The sequence below is a fragment of the Varanus komodoensis genome, unplaced genomic scaffold (genome assembly GCF_004798865.1).
Source record: "Varanus komodoensis strain SLA01 unplaced genomic scaffold, ASM479886v1 scaffold19, whole genome shotgun sequence".
NCBI lineage: Eukaryota > Metazoa > Chordata > Lepidosauria > Squamata > Varanidae > Varanus > Varanus komodoensis.
The window spans coordinates 14878486-14897560 of NW_025335550.1; the positions used below are offsets into that span (position 1 = coordinate 14878486).

General features: G+C 39.1%; 1 protein-coding gene across 3 annotated transcripts in view; it reads right to left on the minus strand.

Annotated features, from left to right (window-relative positions):
- Positions 1 to 19075, minus strand: part of BNC2 (basonuclin 2) — a 454605-nt gene that overhangs the window by 305106 nt on the left and 130424 nt on the right. For 2 of the 3 annotated variants that reach the window (XM_044427976.1, XM_044427981.1), the window contains exon 2: positions 14190 to 14390. The exons of the other annotated variant lie outside the window; for it this stretch is intronic. In XM_044427976.1, coding sequence (XP_044283911.1) covers positions 14190 to 14390 — 201 coding nt within the window. The remainder of the gene's footprint in view (positions 1 to 14189; positions 14391 to 19075) is intronic. 3 annotated transcript variants of the gene reach the window in all.

Genomic DNA, 19075 nt, shown 5'->3' on the forward strand with positions numbered 1-19075 from the left:
CAGCTTACATAATTTCTCCTCCTCCATCTTATCCCCACAACAACAACCCTGTGAGGGAGGTTGGGCTGAGAGTCTGTGACTGGCCCAAAGTCACCCAGTTGGCTCCATGGCTGAGTGGGGACTTGAACCCAGATCGCCTGAGTCCCAGTCCCACGCTCTTAACCACTACACCACACTGGCTTTTGCCGCTTTCCCCCCACTTTCTCAGTGCCCTCAACTGTCAGCTAGGACATTTTCCTGTCCTAGGAAAATTAGTCTAAGTGCAGTCTTGCATGGTCAATTTCCATGTATGTTATCTAATTCAAGCTGAAACAAAGAAATTGATCATACAAAACTACACATGTTGGACACCTCTAAATACTATCTACAACAATATTGATGGTGATGATCACTACAATGACACTTTATTTCTTTTTTAACTGAAAAAATAGATCCAAAAAGAATTTTTTAAAAGCAGCAGCAGCAGCAAACAAAAGGGGATACTGAGGGAGACGGAGACACAAGATGGTTTTTGCCATAAAGAATGCTGGGATACATGGAAACAGAGGGAGTCAGAAGGGGTCTCCCAGGCCATCTAGTCTGACCCCTGGCTCCAGCCAGCTCCACTCATGGCATGCCTACCATGTGCAAGTCCACCTGGAAGACTGAAGAGAAGGGTAAAGACAAACCACAATGCAGCAAATTGTCTATTGGGTGTGCCTCAAGGATTGTTCCATGAACGATTCATACTGCACTGCTTATTCACACAGTGGCGTAGTGTGCTGTGCAAACTGACCTATTATTAGCCCCTTTCACAGCAATGGAATTTAGATTGATCAATAGGTCCTCTTCTCATTTATTGTGCAATGTGATGCAAAATAATACTTAATGATATTGCATTTAATTATAACAGTATATCCTTTATCAACATTTTATAATATATTTTACTTAACAGTGAACAGCAATTTCACATGGTTATAATATGTTGCAGAGGTTGTCACTGTCCATTAAATATTGTCACTATCTTCTTGTTATTCCACTAAATTTTAAACACATCTTCTTTCAAAAGCAAGTATCATCCATTTACTTATTTCATCTGAAAATAACAGCAGTGAACTGCTCTGGGAAACAGACAAGGTAGGACTACATCTGGGCAAATATATGCACAGTTGCCAGGGATCGGTTCCCTAGATGTCAATTAAAAATCACTGGTAAGGAGGACGAAAGTGGCAAAGAAGGGACAAGATCTCACCCCTGTCATTGTGATTCTAAGTGCTGAACGACACCTCTTAATGCCCTCTACCTTTCAACACTTCCCCAGGTCTCTAGCTAGTCTGGAAAGGAAAGATATTAACTCCTTCACTTATTGGAATTCTTCTTTGAACCACTTACTGCTGTAGATACTCAAGTCTGCTGTTCTAAAAGAACCCTGCACACAGAGGAAGGAAGGCAGGCTGGGAAGTAAACGCAGATATGCAAATTTCTCCTTTATTTACTTTCCAGCATCACAATGTATGTGAAATTCCTCTTAGCCATCAAATTTGAGGGTTTTTTCCCAGTCCACTCACCACAAAATGCACAAACTCTTAGTATTCAAATCAAAAACAACAAGAACAACCTTAGAGGCGGCAAAATGGAAAGGAGCAACTGGGATGCCAGCACTATCAGTATCCACACCTGCCCCAGCACTGGGGCCTCATGCACTCCTTTTCATTCAGTTGCCTTCTCAGAGACTTTTTGCAGTCTATCAGGGAACTGCAATAAGCACACCATTAAGTGGGAGAATTAATATCTCTCTTTTCTGGAGAAGCAAACGTTAAAAGGGTGGAGGACACCAAGAACTGTCAATTCAATACTTGATGGCAATACTTCTTTATCTCCTTTACATCACCATCCTATACTTGCCTACAGAGAAGTACGTTCCATTGACTTAAATGTAGCTTATTCCCAGGAAACTGGGTGTAAGACTGCAGTCTTAGGGGAATGTTCTTACTGAAGAGTTCTGGTTTTCCTTCTATTTAGGGCAATTCTGCAGAATATGGTAGCAGCTTATTTGACTCAATCCATTCACTTCTCACTATCTCAAGTACTGCTCTGAAATTATTTTTAGAAGTCACACATAGGTCCTGAAAACAATACCACTCTCGTCATCAAGCAAGACCCGTGAGAATGTGATCTTATGCATGTCTAGACTAAAAAGTCCTACAACTTCTAGCATGTAGGGCCTTTTTCTATACGAACATTCACTGGATTGCATCCTTAATAACTGGATGCTATTGTTAGCTCACTCGTAACTCAGACTGAGTCAGGTTTTACTCTCAAATACATGGATAATCTTAGTTCTAGTTTGCAAACATTCCTAAAGCTGCAATTTTATGCACATTTGAGTATGCTTGGTTGGGTACAGTGGGACTTCCTTCCAAAGTAACATGCACAAGGTTGTAGTGCATTAACATGTTCAATGCCTATTGCCAAGTGAAAGTGTAGAAACTTCTTTTGGCAGGGTGCAAAACTTCGTAATCATTAAAAAAAAGGTCTGTGCGATGGATATACATTTCCTCACCTTCTTAGTTCTTTGTGTTAGTATCTCACATACGATTAACTCCTTTCTAGTTATTTTGTTCTGTGATCAGGACTGACTTTGTAAAATACTTCTGCAGCAACAAGAATTCAGAGGGAACATCCCATGCTAAAGCATAGACTTCTGCCTTAAACTCGAAGTCCCACTGAAATTCAGGGCCGTGTGCAAAGCATAACAGCACAGGTGAGCCCTTGTACAACTCTTGATTCTGTGGGGTTTGCCTGGGTTATATTTGCACAGTACATTGTCACTTAGATAAGGGTCACGCAGCAGACTGTTAGTAGTGTGCTGTCAGGCTCATAAGTTAGGCTAATTCCAGCAGAAACCTAGATAGAACATATAAACATTCTGAGTTTTATCACTTCCCATGCAAGATTGTTCAGCCACACTCTTGCTGGACCAAATGCAAACCATTAATGAGCAGCTGGCAGATCAGATGGGTATGTTAAAAAGAGAAGGTATTCTTAAAGAACAGAGTGCAATGTTTGCAATTCCGCCCGCTAGCATTAAACCAAAACAGGACCCAGAAGAAATTTTGCGCACATTTATTTCTCAGACATTGGCGTGCCTGTCTGGATTTTTATCATACAAATTGAGTATGCTTTTTTTAATAATTCAATGAAAACAAGCATGGAGCAGGTCCTTCAGAAAGAAGAAGAAAACATGCATTTGTAAGAACTTAAAAGAATACAGTTATAACTGGGGGTGTAATTGTAGCCCTCATCCCTTTGTTTCCCAATGCACACTATTCTTAAACACCCTATAATCTTGACTTGTACAATTAGTATTACGAACAGTGATTGCAGCCCTCTGGATGTGAGTGCTGCTGATCTCAATAGGCCTTGCTGATCAACTGTGAGTGATTTCAGGCCAAGAGCGTAATGGGAAACTTAAATCAAGGGACCTAGGGGATTTCAACAGGCTAGACTTAAGCATGTGCTTAAGAGCTTACTGAGATGTTAGGAGGGACACAGAATGGCTGCCAGTCAGTGTGGCTTCTCACCCTCTTCTTTTAGCTTCCAGGTAAAGATACATGTTGTGTTACCATGTTGTTCTTTGACCTGGGCTGCCTTATATCACTGATGGCCACAGTAGTGGAGTAATGCAAGGTAAAATGAAATATCATATCCAATATCACATCACAAGGATATGATATTTCATTTCACCTTGCATTATTCTCTTCCACTCTTTTAAGGAACAGCAGAAGCAGCTCCACCTTTTTTGATTTTATTAGATTTAATTATTCCAAAGAAGGCAGTGTGACTTAAGAATACTTCATTCTGGTGTAGTTGACCCAAATTCAACCCAAAGTATACAAGCCGGATTATACTGAAACTTAACGCAACAGAATCCGAATCAGGTCTGTTTCACCTTTAGAGGCTAGGTCCATTCATGTTACACAGCACACACGAGGCCAGGTTGTTTCAGTTGTGTATTCAAACCACCGAAAACGCCATTAGGCACGCATGTCCTCATGCAGGAAGTACAGGGCAGATCTTTCTAGATGTCAGATTCTAAACCTGAGCGCTGAAGGTATTTCTCCAGAGGCTCATGCTGTGGGTGGCACTGCTTCCCCACCCACTCCAATAGCTTGGTGGCTTCTAATTTAAAAAGGGAAAAAAATCCTAATACAGATAAAGCAACACATTACCTGACAGCATTCCAGTTAAATCCTGACAGGGTCAATAAAATGAGGGTTTGCAGAGTCCCAGATGAGGAATGCTTTCATGAATGCCTCCATTGTGTAAAATCTCTCAGTGTATCCTGCCTGCAAAATGACAGTCATATGCCACCAGCTGCAGAAGCCATGCTGGCAATGTCAAGTGCTGTAGGGCAGGGCAGATGTATCGATGGGGTTCTCCTTTTCCATGCTTGATTATCACAAAACCAAACGCCTTCATGCATTGACAAATATTTAAATTCAGATTTTTAAACAGAATTACAATGTTCCTTTGAATGCAAGAAAATAATATATCTGAATCTATGCTAATTAAGCATCTCAATTTGATATTAGTTTTGTTATTGCATAAAGCCAGCTGGAAGTAATTATTTTTTTTTCACGTGTAGTCTTCATTAGTGTGTGATATTTTTTCCCCTCCAGACAGCTAGTTCAGATGTTCTTGGCAAATGTAAGTCTTAGATCAATTGTCTCGGGAAAAAATAGCCACTAAAAGCTATCTTAATGAAATTGATAAACTTGCAATGTTCCTTAAAAAAGGAAGGAAAAAGGCTTAAGGCCAAGATCCAATCTAATTTAAACCAAAATAAATCATTTTTAGGGCTTCAAACTGAAGCGCACTTCTTAAGATGCAACTCCAATAGAAATACAGTGAGACTTGCTTTTGTGTAAATACGAATAAGACTGGGATGTAAATCTCATTGATTTCAATAGGACAGTTTTAACCAAGTGCTAAACTCTTACACTGAAATCAATCAATGTGTAATTCAACATGCTAAATATCAATATAAAACATCTCTTTCTAATTCTAAGACTTTTAACATTATTATTATTTTGCTGCTTCCAAAATTATACATTTTTTTTACCTCAACATACAAAATTGGGGCATTCAGATCCAATCATGCAGCCACGCAAGAATAAATAATGCCCAATTTAACGTGTCTTTTCCTAACAAATCTGTGCATAGAAAATGTAGTACATTCATCATACATCTTTTCTACACCAGGAGGTCCCCCCCTTTGTTCTTTACTTTATTGTCATTAGAAACAATGAAAGCTCAAAAATCTTAATTAAAGATCTTACTGTTCAGAACAGACCATTTTAAAAAACAAAACAAAACAAAAACATAGCTATGTTGGGAAAAACATCTATGCATGCTAGTCTCTGCTCCTTCTTATATATCATAAAGATCTGATTTAGCAGCCTCTACTGTAATAAGCAAATGCATCAGGTCACACATTTTTACCCTGTCTTCCTTTACAGACATATACACTAGGCAGCCTATCGGAGTCTCTGCTTGTCTCTCAATGCAGGTGTGGGCACCTCTACAAATAATGCAAGAGAAAGGTAGGTTTTCAGTGGGTAACATCCAAATTGCATTTCATATACCACCTCAAATGTTCTGGATGTTTATCTGATTGTGGGGGGGGGGAGCATAAATGATCAGGATTTCCATGACACCTGCCTGGCTTCAGAGAATAATGGAATGAAGCCTTATGCTATCTTATTTGAAGTGTGAAAACAGACCACAAAGTTGCCAAAGCAAACATTGCAAAGTTTAGTGTGGACCTCCAAGATCATGAACAGTTGTGATTTTTAAACAAACACACAGTTATGATCTGTAATACAGTGACATTAAGGTGTGTAGCTGTTTACTGCATGTAGCCCTTACAGAAAACCCAAAGGGATGGGGCACAGCTTAATCACTGTAACAAAACTTTGACAAAAATGACTATCTTAGAGAAGGGCTATTTTCCTTTGCTTTCTGCAGAAATCAACCCATTCTTTCCTGGGCAGTATGCCTGGGACATGAGGGCAACTGAATTCTCAGAAAATAGTTCCTTGCAACAGGTCACAATGTTCAGGGGTTTTTTATGGAAATGACGGGCCCTATGATGGAATTTCTATCATCAGTTTTTGAAGTAAACAAAAGAGAGGTATTCTTTGTTCCTTTAAACCTATATGATCTAAAATATATTTTCTCTTCCACTTATATAAAAAATGAACAATATTCACTTGCAATACCAGAAAGGTACTGCACCAGAAAGGAGGAAAAAGTACTTTTTCATGTCATGTGGGAAAACAGCAAGTGTGCTTAAGTTTCATTGATTTCCATTAGGATTTCAGCCTGATTCCATGCATGTTTATAAAGATGTAAGCCCCAGTGAGTTCAATGAGACTTACTGCCAAGTAAGTGAGGAGTATTATGCAGTTTGTGTTCAGCTGAATCACACTCCATGGAACTGGGTCCCACAGAAATAAATCTAAAGAGGTGTAAGTCTGGCATGTGTGTGCCTACATATACACCAGTGAGCAGCACACTCAAAATGATCAGTTTTATTTTTTAATGGTACTTGAAAGAAATACTGTGCAAGTTACTCTTTCACAGCTTATAAAAACACACTGCTATTTTGTCCAGAAAGCTGCTATATTTGCAAAATTATCACGCACATATGAAGCTTAACAATAGATACGATTAATGTAAATGAAGCCTATGTAGTCCTCTGATAATGTTCTTTCCACTGTGGACAGCCTTACACAACAATCCCCTCAAATCTTCACCTATTTAGATTGGGCACAAACAAAAACACACACCGGGATGTGTAGTATATGCCCTAAGGACATATTGATTATGCAAATAAAAATGATAAATACAAAACCAACCATTTATTGGTTACTCAGTTTCTTGGCTACACCTCGGAACACTAACAACAGGGAAACATTCACCAAGAAAGAAAGAAAAACAGTGTTGAACAACCGTAGCATTTTTGCTGTACACAGATACAGGCAACATAGCATATGGCTTTTGAGGCATTACTTTTCTATGGGTAAGAAATGTTATAGCAAGTTTATCTTTTCATGTGCATGGAAGATGCCCATTTTCTCTAACCATTTTCTAAGTTATTTATTTTTCTCACTGTAAGCAAACTATTCATTCAATCAACACGGCTGCTTATCTTCACTATGTGAGTCCAAGGGAGGAAGGCAGAACCCGATGCCAGTCCTTATTCAAAAATGTGGTGTCCTAGAAGTAGCAGTAACGTCTTGCTTCTCACACCACAAGTGGTGTGGAAACAGCAGCATTCCAATAAAATCTACACCACACTGGGAGAAGCATGTTTCTCCCAATTAATTAAAGCAATTCTGAATCCCTGTTGTCACTAAGAAGGGACCTTCTTTTGAGATACCCTGCATTAGAATTATTTTTAGGTTTAAAAATGTATTTTTTCTTCTCGTAAGTTAAAATAGGATCTATGCTGCATATGGTCACAGAAATACATAATGAACGAGCAGTGTGCTTGCCAGTGAGAAGCCGCAGTAGAACAGTTTTGGCTAAAAGAACCCTATGCCCCTTTCTTGCACTTACACTAACTTGCAGGACTTGTAAAAAATGTCTAAGATAAATTAAGCATTCTAAAAGAATTACCTCATTAATTTGCCACCAAAGTTCAAATGTAATGGGAAAAGATCTATTCTGATTTTATATGTTCATTTCTTCCTCTCCAACAAGTTTTTATTTTTAACCTTCTGCACGCATTTGAAGCCCTGAGTTCTGAAAATCTTAGCTGTGATGATCTAGTGGTCTGCATGAATGAAAATTAAACTGATGTAAAAAAATCTTGCCACAGACACCGAATATTCCTGGTGAAAGGGAGAAATTCAATAAGGCCTTTTTGTTTCTCACTTGTGACGCCAGCTCTGTATCAGTAAACAGAGTGTTCCTTTGCAATCACTCCACAGAGTCACAATGACCTAGTGAATGTGAATTCTTTCACTATCAGCGCAATCCCTGCAATTGTGTCTCAGCTGCGACCAACTCACTTTTGCCCCAACATCTCAGGGATGCCTTACTCAGCATCTAATTAGTTGGGGTTAAAAGTCAAGGCAAGCCATCCCTGAAGCAGGGAAGTTACTGCTGCTACATCTCCGAATGTGGTTGTAGTTCACTGTGCTAATCTCGGGGATATTCGTAGGCATACCAAAAGCAAGCCTTTCAAACCTAGCAAGTACAATTGCATCACATCGCCACACTCCTTCGCCATTCAAAATATCTATTACGTCATTCAAGTAGATGGCCGTGTGGCTGTGCATGTTGCCAATGTGAAAACTGGCTTTCCAGCTAGACTGGAAAAACATCACATACTATAATTCGAGGAAAAAAGCACATTTGCCTTACACATGAATAAAACAATGCCCCCTTGTGCACTCAAACACACACACTGGCACGCACATGCACACACGCACATAACCTCTCAACCCATGCAACACAAAACACTTAGAAATACGAAAGGATTGTGTGTATGTGTGCGTACGGGGTGATTATATATAAACCATATGGTGAATAGGTATACATACAACAGACTGTATATAAATAGATGTCTTGTAGGTATACAGACAGCCTTTTACAATATTCTTCTAGCCTATTATTAGCAGCTACGTCTCAGTGAAGCCTTACTTTGAAGTAACATTATTGAGTTCCTTCAGTGTACATACACACCAAGATACAATGAGGTATAAATGTACACCTACATAGTATATACATATAGACACACAGTCTCATGCATGCAAGAGTTGTGAAACATTCTGAACATGGTGATGTTACAGCTAAATACCTTAACACCAAAATCGTATTCATGTGTACTCAAAAATAACTTACTGAGCTCACTGGGACTTGCTCCCAGGTAAATGGGCAAAGGATTTGCAGCCTGTGTGTGCACGTGTGGTAGATATTCCTTTTCAAAAGATTTCCTACAAATATGTATGTCCTAATCAGATTAATGACACTTATGTGCAAGTGATATCTTAGAATACGTGTTTCTGAGATGCAATCACACATAGATGTGTGCAGAAAAACAAGGGAAGTTCTGGAAACAGGAAGTCTACATTACTTTAACCTCCCACCCCAACAAATAATGGTTGGCATTTTTATTCCTGTACTAATGGTTGTGGTTTTTAATAAATTCACCAGCTTAACAAGTACCAACATTCACGTGACAAGTACACCGATATGCTCAGGTTATACTGTACTAGGTGGCATAAGCACCTTTTGTCTCTAATATCAGACATACAAAAACTCTTGCTAAACTACTTAGGATAACTTTTTTTAATCAACAACAAACATCTAAAGCCAACACCCTATTTTTAAATAAATAAGCTATATTTCACATACATTCTATGATCTGATAGTCTGAAACCTTACTACAGATTCTTTCAAACAAAACTAACAAGGATGAACTTCACTACTGCATCATCATCATCATCATCATCATCATCAAAGAAACTACATAAACAATTAAATTGCTAGTGATTGGCAATAAAAGGAGCACCACTCTCTTGTTTGCTATGGGCTTCTCTTAAGAAGCCCTTTACAAAAGAGCTTTGACAACAAACCTGTGTATCAAATATAATTTCATTTACTGCAATATATCTACCTTTTAAAAAACAAATGAAAATCATGTGTTTTTAAAGGATATTGAAAGTCAAATGCTGTATGTAATACAAAGAAATACAGAAACAGGTTTGTTGCTCTTGGTTTTTTTTACTCTCAGTGAAGATGATCTGCAGTTAGATGTAGCCAACATTTCTGATTTTAACTATCAACTCAGTAAATGATGTATACATGGTTTCACAAACAAATAGGACACTAGTAGAATTTAAATAATATGTTTACACATGATTTTAATCCAAGTATTTCTGCAGCAGTTTATATGTGTATATTTCATGTATTTCAAGCTAAAAACCTTCACCTGGAATAGGCAGAATTTTATTTCAGCAAAACAAGGAAGCATGAATCCCCCCCCCACCCCACACACACACCATATACTACCTGTGCCACCCTCATAGTGTACGATGGACAGATGCCTCCCTATTAAATCAAATCTACTGATTTGATTTTTAGATTCCTCAGCTTACCCCTCACCTATCTAGGAAATGATTTCTCTAGTGATAACTAAGACAATGTGTTAATGAGAGAATCTAATGCACAATAGGAAAATTGTCACTACTAATAATAATTGCAGGAAGTTAAATAAGGCAAGTGTAGAAAAATGTCAGACAGTTGTCCTTTAATAAGATACAGTTACACAATAAAATTATGTTGTTAATTTTGCTACATCATTGGATGAATTTTAAATTACTGAATAATGGTTCACAGATGCATGTGTAATCATGATCTTACCCCTTTAATTGGCTGAAGAGATACGTTCAAGAGAAATCTCTCCTTTGCATTTGAAACAGGAAAGAGAAGGCAAGCTTTTCTCATCTCTGGCATTTTGTGTCATTGTGGGTTATTGCTAGTTTGCTGCTATGGTCTCATTGCTTAAAAGTATGTTAGAACACCGCAGCCCTTAAGGGTAAACTGGAAGAGGGAAAGTGACATTTCTTATTCTGACAAATGCACAAAACATCTATGAAAGCAGAAAAATCAGAGAGCCTTCTCTTTTTATTTAATCAATCTGAAAGACCTTCTTTTCTAGTTTTAAACAATTCCTTGTAAACTGGAGTGGGACATTCTTTGTGTATGCACACACAGCCTGGACTGAACCCTAGTCTCTACAGATAAGTGGGGAACTGAAGCCAAAGGTTTCTGGTCATTTTCGACCTGCCACTGATTAAAGTGAACTCTCCTTAAAAAGTTGAGTTTTATGTTCTTTCAGAGTATCAGCAAATATCTCTGAATACAGAGCATGGATGGCTCCTTAAAAGGGTCATAAACACGCAGTGTTCGATTTTTTAAAAAAATATATGCAAGGAGAACAAATATAGGGTGAAGTGGCCATATTTTAAACTTTTCCAAAAAAGGGGCTGGAGATCTCTGCTGTTACCCTTCTTCTCTAATAGTAATCTAAGCACTCTATGTCATGAATAATTGTTTTACAGGAAGGATTATTTAGATGTATACAGGAATAACAACAAATAAATTACCTGAACACATCCAAAATTTGCCCAAATCCTCTGGGCTATTTATATCATTATTTTTTTTCTATTCTATCTTCTGCAAAGTCTTCAAATACAATAAACTGGGGTTTTATACTGATCTCCGTGCAGCTATTGTCTTTCTGTCATTATACCACAAACCCACCTGAAATTAAGATCACTCCAACCTAAGTAAATATTTTTAAATGTATTCTAAAGATGTCCTCTAAATAATGTATTTCATTATTTAGAGTACATATATAAATCTCACTAAGCATTCAGTTAAACCATGGCAAACTTTTGCTTAGAACAGAAACCTATTTTGTATCTTCCCCAGGTACTTTGATCAAAGGTAAAAGTTACCTTCAAGCACACTACAACTACTACTACTATCAAATAATTCCATTTTCACAAGCCCTAATTGCAATAGGTAGGTTAGGGGAAGGGATGAACATCAGCTGCTCTCGTAATACCGTTAAAAGGGAGAGAAAACCTTATAGTAGTTGCAGATGTCAGGCATATTTTCAGGTACCCTAGCAAACAGTTATATACAAGAAAACATACCTTAGAAGACAATCAGCAAGTCAAGGAAAGTTAAAGCTGTTACCCTTTCCAAGTGGAATGAACTTACCCTCTTAAAATAAAAGAAGGGAGGGAGAGAAATACAAAACTCCTAAGTGTATCCAGGCAGAATATTTTAAGCAGACAGCAACATTCTAACCACCATAGACATGAAGGCAAAGCACACTCTTGCAAAATAAATATGTTCATCATTACCACCTTTACAATGCTACTGTGTCTGTGTGTGTATTCCAGAGGAGTGATCCACACTGATACAGCATCTGCCATGCATTTAGCCATACACTACACGTATTATTATTCTTTTCCCAACACAGACTCTGAAAATAAACATGACCATATGTGTCCAGTAATGAAATGGGGGGGGGGGATCCTCATGCAATAGCGAAACCAACAACAATAGAAAAGTAATAAACGAGTTGTGAATGAGTTTGCATTCGTCGAACATTTTTTGTCAGATTATTTGCACGAAGCTGTCTTCCTCTTAAGTTTCATTCACCCCATCTTCTTTATAGTATTCTCCAAAACTATGAATATCTAACTTTGGAAAAGTCAAACATTCTAACTGGCAATCTAACACTATTTCCGTGCTTCAACAGTGATTTATCCATTGATTACTATCTGGCTCTAGTTGAGTTAACTCTTTTGTTGCCACAGCAGGAAAAATCCTTCATTCTAAGCATTTACAGTTGAATACGTATGAGGCTATTAAAAAAAGAAAAACAAACCGAAAACAAAAAAACAAAGTGACAGATGCATTTGTGGACAGGTTTCATTTTCTTCCTAGTAAATGCATGTAAAAACACCAAAATGCAAGAAATATCACACCCAGGCGGTCCACCAGAATGAACAATCACACATATCTTAGTCTCCAGCAACAAACTCCTTTCAATGGACTCTGATCTTTTTACTTTTAAGCATAAGAAAATATATATAAAGAGCTGGGGGCGGTTTTGGCTTATGTTGATTATATTTCTGTACAGTAAGCTGGTATCAGTTGTAATCAGGGTCCCTCTACAGGATAGATCTAAATATACCTTATTTGAATGCAGGCATCCTATGGAGAGAAACATGCTATTTAAATTCTGCTCTAAACACAACTGGGGTGTTATGTTGGGGTTTTGTCAGGGTTTGCTTGTTGGTTGGTTTTCTTTTGTAAAGATCGTTAGGAGACGCTCTGTTTTTTACATTACCAAAAGCAAGTTAGAGTTCCCCTGCTATAGCTGCAGTATAAATGACAGCACTTTTACGTCAATGGAATTCATTCATAAAAAAAAGCCCTGAAAAGAAAAAGGCTCATGGAGCGGCACAATGCACGTCACAACTTTTTGTTGCTTCAGCTTTTTTGTGTAGGGGATGTGAAGCAACTTTCCTAGAAGGCCGTTTATGTTGTTGTTTTTCCCCCAGTCAAGATAACCCTACCCTATGCATTTTAGAGTCCCTTGTTTTAAACTTCCCTCCCCTCGTTGAGTCCAGTCCAAGTTGAAAGTTTATTTCTCCCTCCCTTGAAATAGTGTGTGTGTGTTTCATGCAGGGCATAATCCCCATGCAAGAGCCAAGCGGTTGTGAAAGAGTAGCCACGGCACGCTGGGTGCATATCACCAAGTGCGTGGTGCAGAGACACCAGCAGTCCCTGTGATTAATTATCAGTTATTACTGGCCTTGCAGTAACGTTGTAGCTTTCCCGTCAGAACCGCCATACCAGGCTGCCTTAACGCGGCCCCCGGTGAAGGAACTGCTCTGGGGAGGACGCCAAGACACAGCTCTGCAGAAACAGTGTGTGTGTGTGAGCCTGAGAAAAAAGAGAGAGAGACCAGCAACAGAAACTCTCTCATCTAACGACCCTCAGCTCTGCTCTGGCAGCGATTCCAGCCCAACTGCTCTCGCTTTCCCTCCGTAGGTCCTGCAGAATGCTCTTTTCTGCCACCTGAACTCAATTAAGCTGCTCAGAGGGGCCCCCTTAAGTTTAGTATCAGTTTTGATATGGGGGCTTACATATTCAGGGGGTGGGAAGAAAGGACTTTTTGCTGGGATGGTAGGATACTTTTTTATTTAAAAAGGGAGGGGAAAGAAGAGGGAGGGAGGGAGAGAAGGAGGGAGAAGGAGGGGGAAAAGGAAAGAAAACAAAGGAAAACAAAGGCAACAAATCTTAACATGAGTAAATGATCTGGTTGGAAAACTTTAAATAAAAAGGGGTGATTTAAAAGCACTATCAGCTCTTTCAAACTTTTTCTAAAGAAGCCCTGGGGATGGAGTGAAGTCAGCATGAACATTCCAATGACTTAGTTATGACACTACAGAAACTGTGCAGTGTTAAAATTAAACAAAAGTGAAATGCAGACATAAAAAGTAAAAATGCATTTACAAAAAAGAAGAAAGGGAAGGAATAAAAACACAGCCCAATAACCAAGTGACACTTCAACATGTGACATGGAAAAAAAAAGGAAAGCAACATACCTGCTGGGACATTCTGAATAAGAGGTTAGTGTCAGCGTTCTGCCATGTCCCCATGAAACCAGATTCGGCCGTTGCTGTTCTTGTTCCGAACTGCATGGAGCTGTTAGTGCAGGCGTCTCTTAAAGTCAAGTCTCTTGCCCTCTTTCGCTCTGTGTGTCTCTGAGTGCCTCTGTCTCTCACATCCACTTCTGCCTCTTCTGACTGAAAAGTGAAGGTGGATTTTTTTTTTTTTGAGCCTCTTGGCAGCCAGTAGCAGGAGTGTAGTGTAGCTAAGCTAGCCGCACGGTGCGTTTCATTTGGGAAGGGGGGCTTTGGAGAGGGGGCCAGAGCTTCTTTCGCACCTTCTGCACAGATACCCCTATCATTTATGCATACGCGGTGACTCCCCAGGCTCGCCTGTGCTTGGCTTAACAGCTGCCTGTCAGGTGTGCATGCAGCACTGGAGAGACCCAACCATCAGCTTCATACTCTGAGCCACTGGATGTCATTGGACAGCAGTGCAAGAGAGAGTCAACTGCCCTGTTCCACTGCCAGGCTCCAAATGACATCCTGCACTAGACCTCTCCCAGTCTTAAGCCACACATGCACACTCTGAAGCAGCATGCTGATCAGGGTGAATTCAGAAGAACAAGTGTGGCCCTTTCCCCTGTTTTGCTTCAACAATGCTGTCAAGAACAGCATGTAATTGCTGACACTTGCCTATTAAACACAGACTGCAAACCTCCTAACAGAGAAGGGAGAGGAAAGGAGTGGAGAGGGACAACAAATTTCTCACTCATATAGACAATAGGCATGCAGAACACCGCACAAAAGTTGGTCTGGCAATGGACTGACTGATTTAAAAGATACTGGCAGTATGCAACTATTCCGCAACAATCCCAACCCAAATGAGAAAACACATAGTAAAGCGCTTACCAAAAAAGAAGGGGCTGCAAGGAAATAAGATGATCTCCAACTTCTTTTAAAAAGAAAACTAGAAAGATTGCGCGCATGTTTCATCTCTCACATCTTTGTTTTCCCCTGTTAATTGCCTAAAATGCCTTAAGGAGCATAAGTCAGAGTAAAGAGAAGTGTCCTCCCTCTTTTTCAGAAAGATCAAAAGTAGGATTTTTAAAATGTATTTCAAGTACATAACCTTTCAAATCACAAACAGGAGGTGAAAGGAAGGAAGCAAGGTAGAGGGCGAAGACTGCTCTCTCCAGCAAAAGGAATGCATCTCTCTAATAAGATCTCAGGCGTCAAGATTAACAATTACTAGTCATCATGAGAAACTGAAAGCCATTGCTATAAACAACTTTTTAAAAATCAACCCCTATTTAGAACAATGCACTTTGTATTTTCCCAGTGCTGCTACGTACTTTGCTCTCCTAGGAGGAATTGCTAGAGGGAGGGGCGAAAGGCAGAGAACACCTACATGGATTGCATAAACACTATAACTTCAAAAAATGTAAAACAAAATTCATAGCCTCTCATAAAAACAAGACACGTTAAAAGGAGAGAGAGAGAGAGAGAGAGAGAGAGAGAGAGAGAGAGAGAGAGAGAAGAAGAGAATCTTAACTGAAACTATAAGGAACATTCATCTTCTCATAAAATCTACAAATTTAGAGGACAAATGTACCACTCTCACAGCTTTTCCTCAGGTGAAGAACAACAATAAACCTCACTTCTCCTGCAAAACAACAAACGAATCACAAGAAAGCTTCAATGGCAGCCTGGTGTCATTAGTGTGCAATGAGAAAAGATGAGAAAGCGTACACTATGTTGACACAAATGTGTCTTCCCCTTTAGATCCTGGCATCTCCTGAAAGCTTTTCTGTTAAACTTCCCTCCAGTTCACCACCATTAAGGACAAAAAAAAGTCTCAGAAGCTGCAAATTCAATATCTGAGAAACAAAAACAGAACAGAACAAACAAAAGCAAAACAAAACAAAACGAAAATGAGCCCAAAGAACTGTTGCTTTAAAATGTATTAGGTCCACCTGTGGTCAATAAAAATATCCTTGTTGCATGGAACAAGGGGTGGGGGCAGAGAAGCCCCTCTGAGTCAATTGTGCCAACAGTGGCTGTACCTTTACAGCTAGCTATTACCCACTTAAACTCCCTCTAAAATTTGCTAGCCTCTTGCTTTCTGAAGTGGCACTCAGTGCCTTAGTCAAGCTGCCTGCTCAGCTCCTGACCTTCCCACTAATGGCTGTTATTTGTGGGAGGCTTAAGGACACTGTCAATAGCCTGCTCCCTCCTCTCTGCTCCTCTCTGCATCTCCTGCACGCCGTCTCCCCACCTCTCCGCTCTTTTCCTCCTGTCCTGCAGTCCTCTCTACTCCCAGAGAGGGTGGAGGGGGAGAGGGGGAAAAATCCCACGCACACAAAATCAACTGGCATGCAGCAGCAAGCACCTGCAGTAATAGACTCTTTTATTAAAACTGTTATTCTGCAAGACTTGAAATTCCCAGTGGACTGGGCCATGTCAAAGCCGATATAATTAACTAGAGGCTCAGCAACGGATCAATTACCAGACAAGCAAGTGATAGTGAAATCAATGAAAGATCATCAGCCACATTATCAGTGTTGCAACTCATTAGGGTAAAACTGAGAAATGTGCTCAAAGCGAGCCCACGCAAGGTGGCATTACAAAACAAAGGGCTAATTTGGAGACCCTGCTGTGAACAATCTGTAACAGAATTAGCCCCCCCCCCACTCCCAAACTGCACAGCTCTGTAACTAAATGTGACAGTCTGAGAGAAGCAGTTTATTAAGACACCAACTCCAAGTTTATTTAGTTCATAAACTCTCTCCTAGAAAATCAATAGAGTCTGTACAGGGTTATTAGGCTGACTAGCTAATACATCCAAATCTGGTCTTCCCAGGCAGCAGCCAAAATTCTACCTACCAGGGTTGGGGCAGAGGGATTTCTGCAACTGCAGGACGTGGCATCAGAAGGAGCCTTTCATGGAGTGACCACATCATGGCATTCAAGAGAAACAAGGGGTGGGGGGAGTGCCTGCTAATACAATGAAGAGGAAACCAGCGGAATAACATATTATAGCCTTCCTCACCACTAAGTACATTTAATGGCACATTCCTATTAAAGCAATAATAGTTCTAATAGATATATTAGAACCAAGGAGTAAAGAAACACATTCCAGATGCCCTAGCAGAATGATGCACCAGATACCAATCAAACTAGGAGTAACAACTACCCTGTTGTTGCCGCAACCAAAACATTAAAACAAAGAAACAAAGGTAACTCTATTGGTCTGCACAGGAAAAAAAAAATCATGGTTGGCAAATACATTTATTAAGATCAACCAGGTTTCTTCAAAACTGTGCAAAGTTTTGCATTTCCCAGAACTCTCAATCAGGAAAAAAAGGGAGAGGAGGAGGAAGAAGAAGAGGGAAACAATACACCGAGAATCTCATGGTAAGGCTACATAGTTAAGTGGAACTAAGCGCCACTGACTCCTTACTTCCAAGAAAACCAATTTAGAGTCAGGCTACATCACACTCTGCTTCCTGCACTCAAGGAATTACAAATCTGCACATGTAATCCATATGTGATTGCCCAGATGTGGGAACTGTACAAGAGTACACCCGATAGAAGCCACGGAGCATGAACACAAGAAAATCCGAACAACATGCCAATTCACAGACAGATTTCACATTAATTCTTACATGGAGATACTTTCTGTTTAGGAATTTTGTACCTAATTTTGAATTTGTGGCCCTTGGATCTTGTTAAAACTGATGCAATATTCTCAAAATCCAATCCCTGATGTCAACATTTCCCTCTGAAATTATACCATTATTGTTACTGAAGGCAGGTGGTGTTTTGTTTTGTTTTGAGCAAACTCTCTCAACAAACTTAGGTGCAATGTGATAACTCACTAATTCTCCAGATAATGGAATTATTTTCTACATCTCCAGGATTTAAAAAATGCTCCAAAAGATCCCTCAATTAACCTATGCCCAGGTTCACACGGCATGCACATCACCCCTCACCTCTGCTATGGCTTGCGTATTCAAAATGGTGGCCAGCATGTGTCTCATTGTTTCTCGAATGGTGAATGGTGACTTATGGCATGCAAACTGTCCTATTTACTACTACTTCGATGTTTTGAATGTATTTGCTTTAGACAAATCCTGAACTTGAAAAAATTTCCAGTAAGCCTTTTGAAATTTTTCAAACTAACTCTATCCTTTTTACCAATACTTCCCCTTTTTTCATAAAGCCACTGAATTTTCAATATCTTTGGTGAAGTAATGCCCAATAGAAGCCACACCTAGGCCTTTAGATAGATTATAAATCTTCTCTGAAAATGTTATGTTTTACCCACAAGAAAAGTTATTCAGCCACAGTTCTTTGTTTGAAAGAACTCTCTATAAAATCAAATCCTAGATTCATTTTAAATATAAAATTTTATATAGACTTTTTAAATCTATATAAAAGCAACACTGAATAATTGCTTCTTTTTATTCAAAATTTTGTGGGTTATGGTTCCCAATATTCTTTACTTAATACTGAACATTTTAAATGTGAAATTTAAATGTGAAAAAATAGAATTTTTAAAAACAAAAAGTATTTTATTTCTTTTTGTCTCTATTCCTTCATTCTGTCAATTTGTCCCTGTTAATTTATTGAATATGTACTATCTTTAAGGTCCAATAATATGAAAAGTCTTTAAAAGTGTTTCTTCCTAGACCAGATATTAATCAGAAAAATAATTACAGATTTTTTAATGCTACATGCATATAATTGTGTACCGTACATGTACATTCAATGAGATCCAATTAGCTGCAAAATTTGCATTTCAGTTACCATGAGCTAACAAGACTGTAGGGAGACAATGCAATTCAACCAGCAACACAAGAAAGAATGTTGGTTTCCTA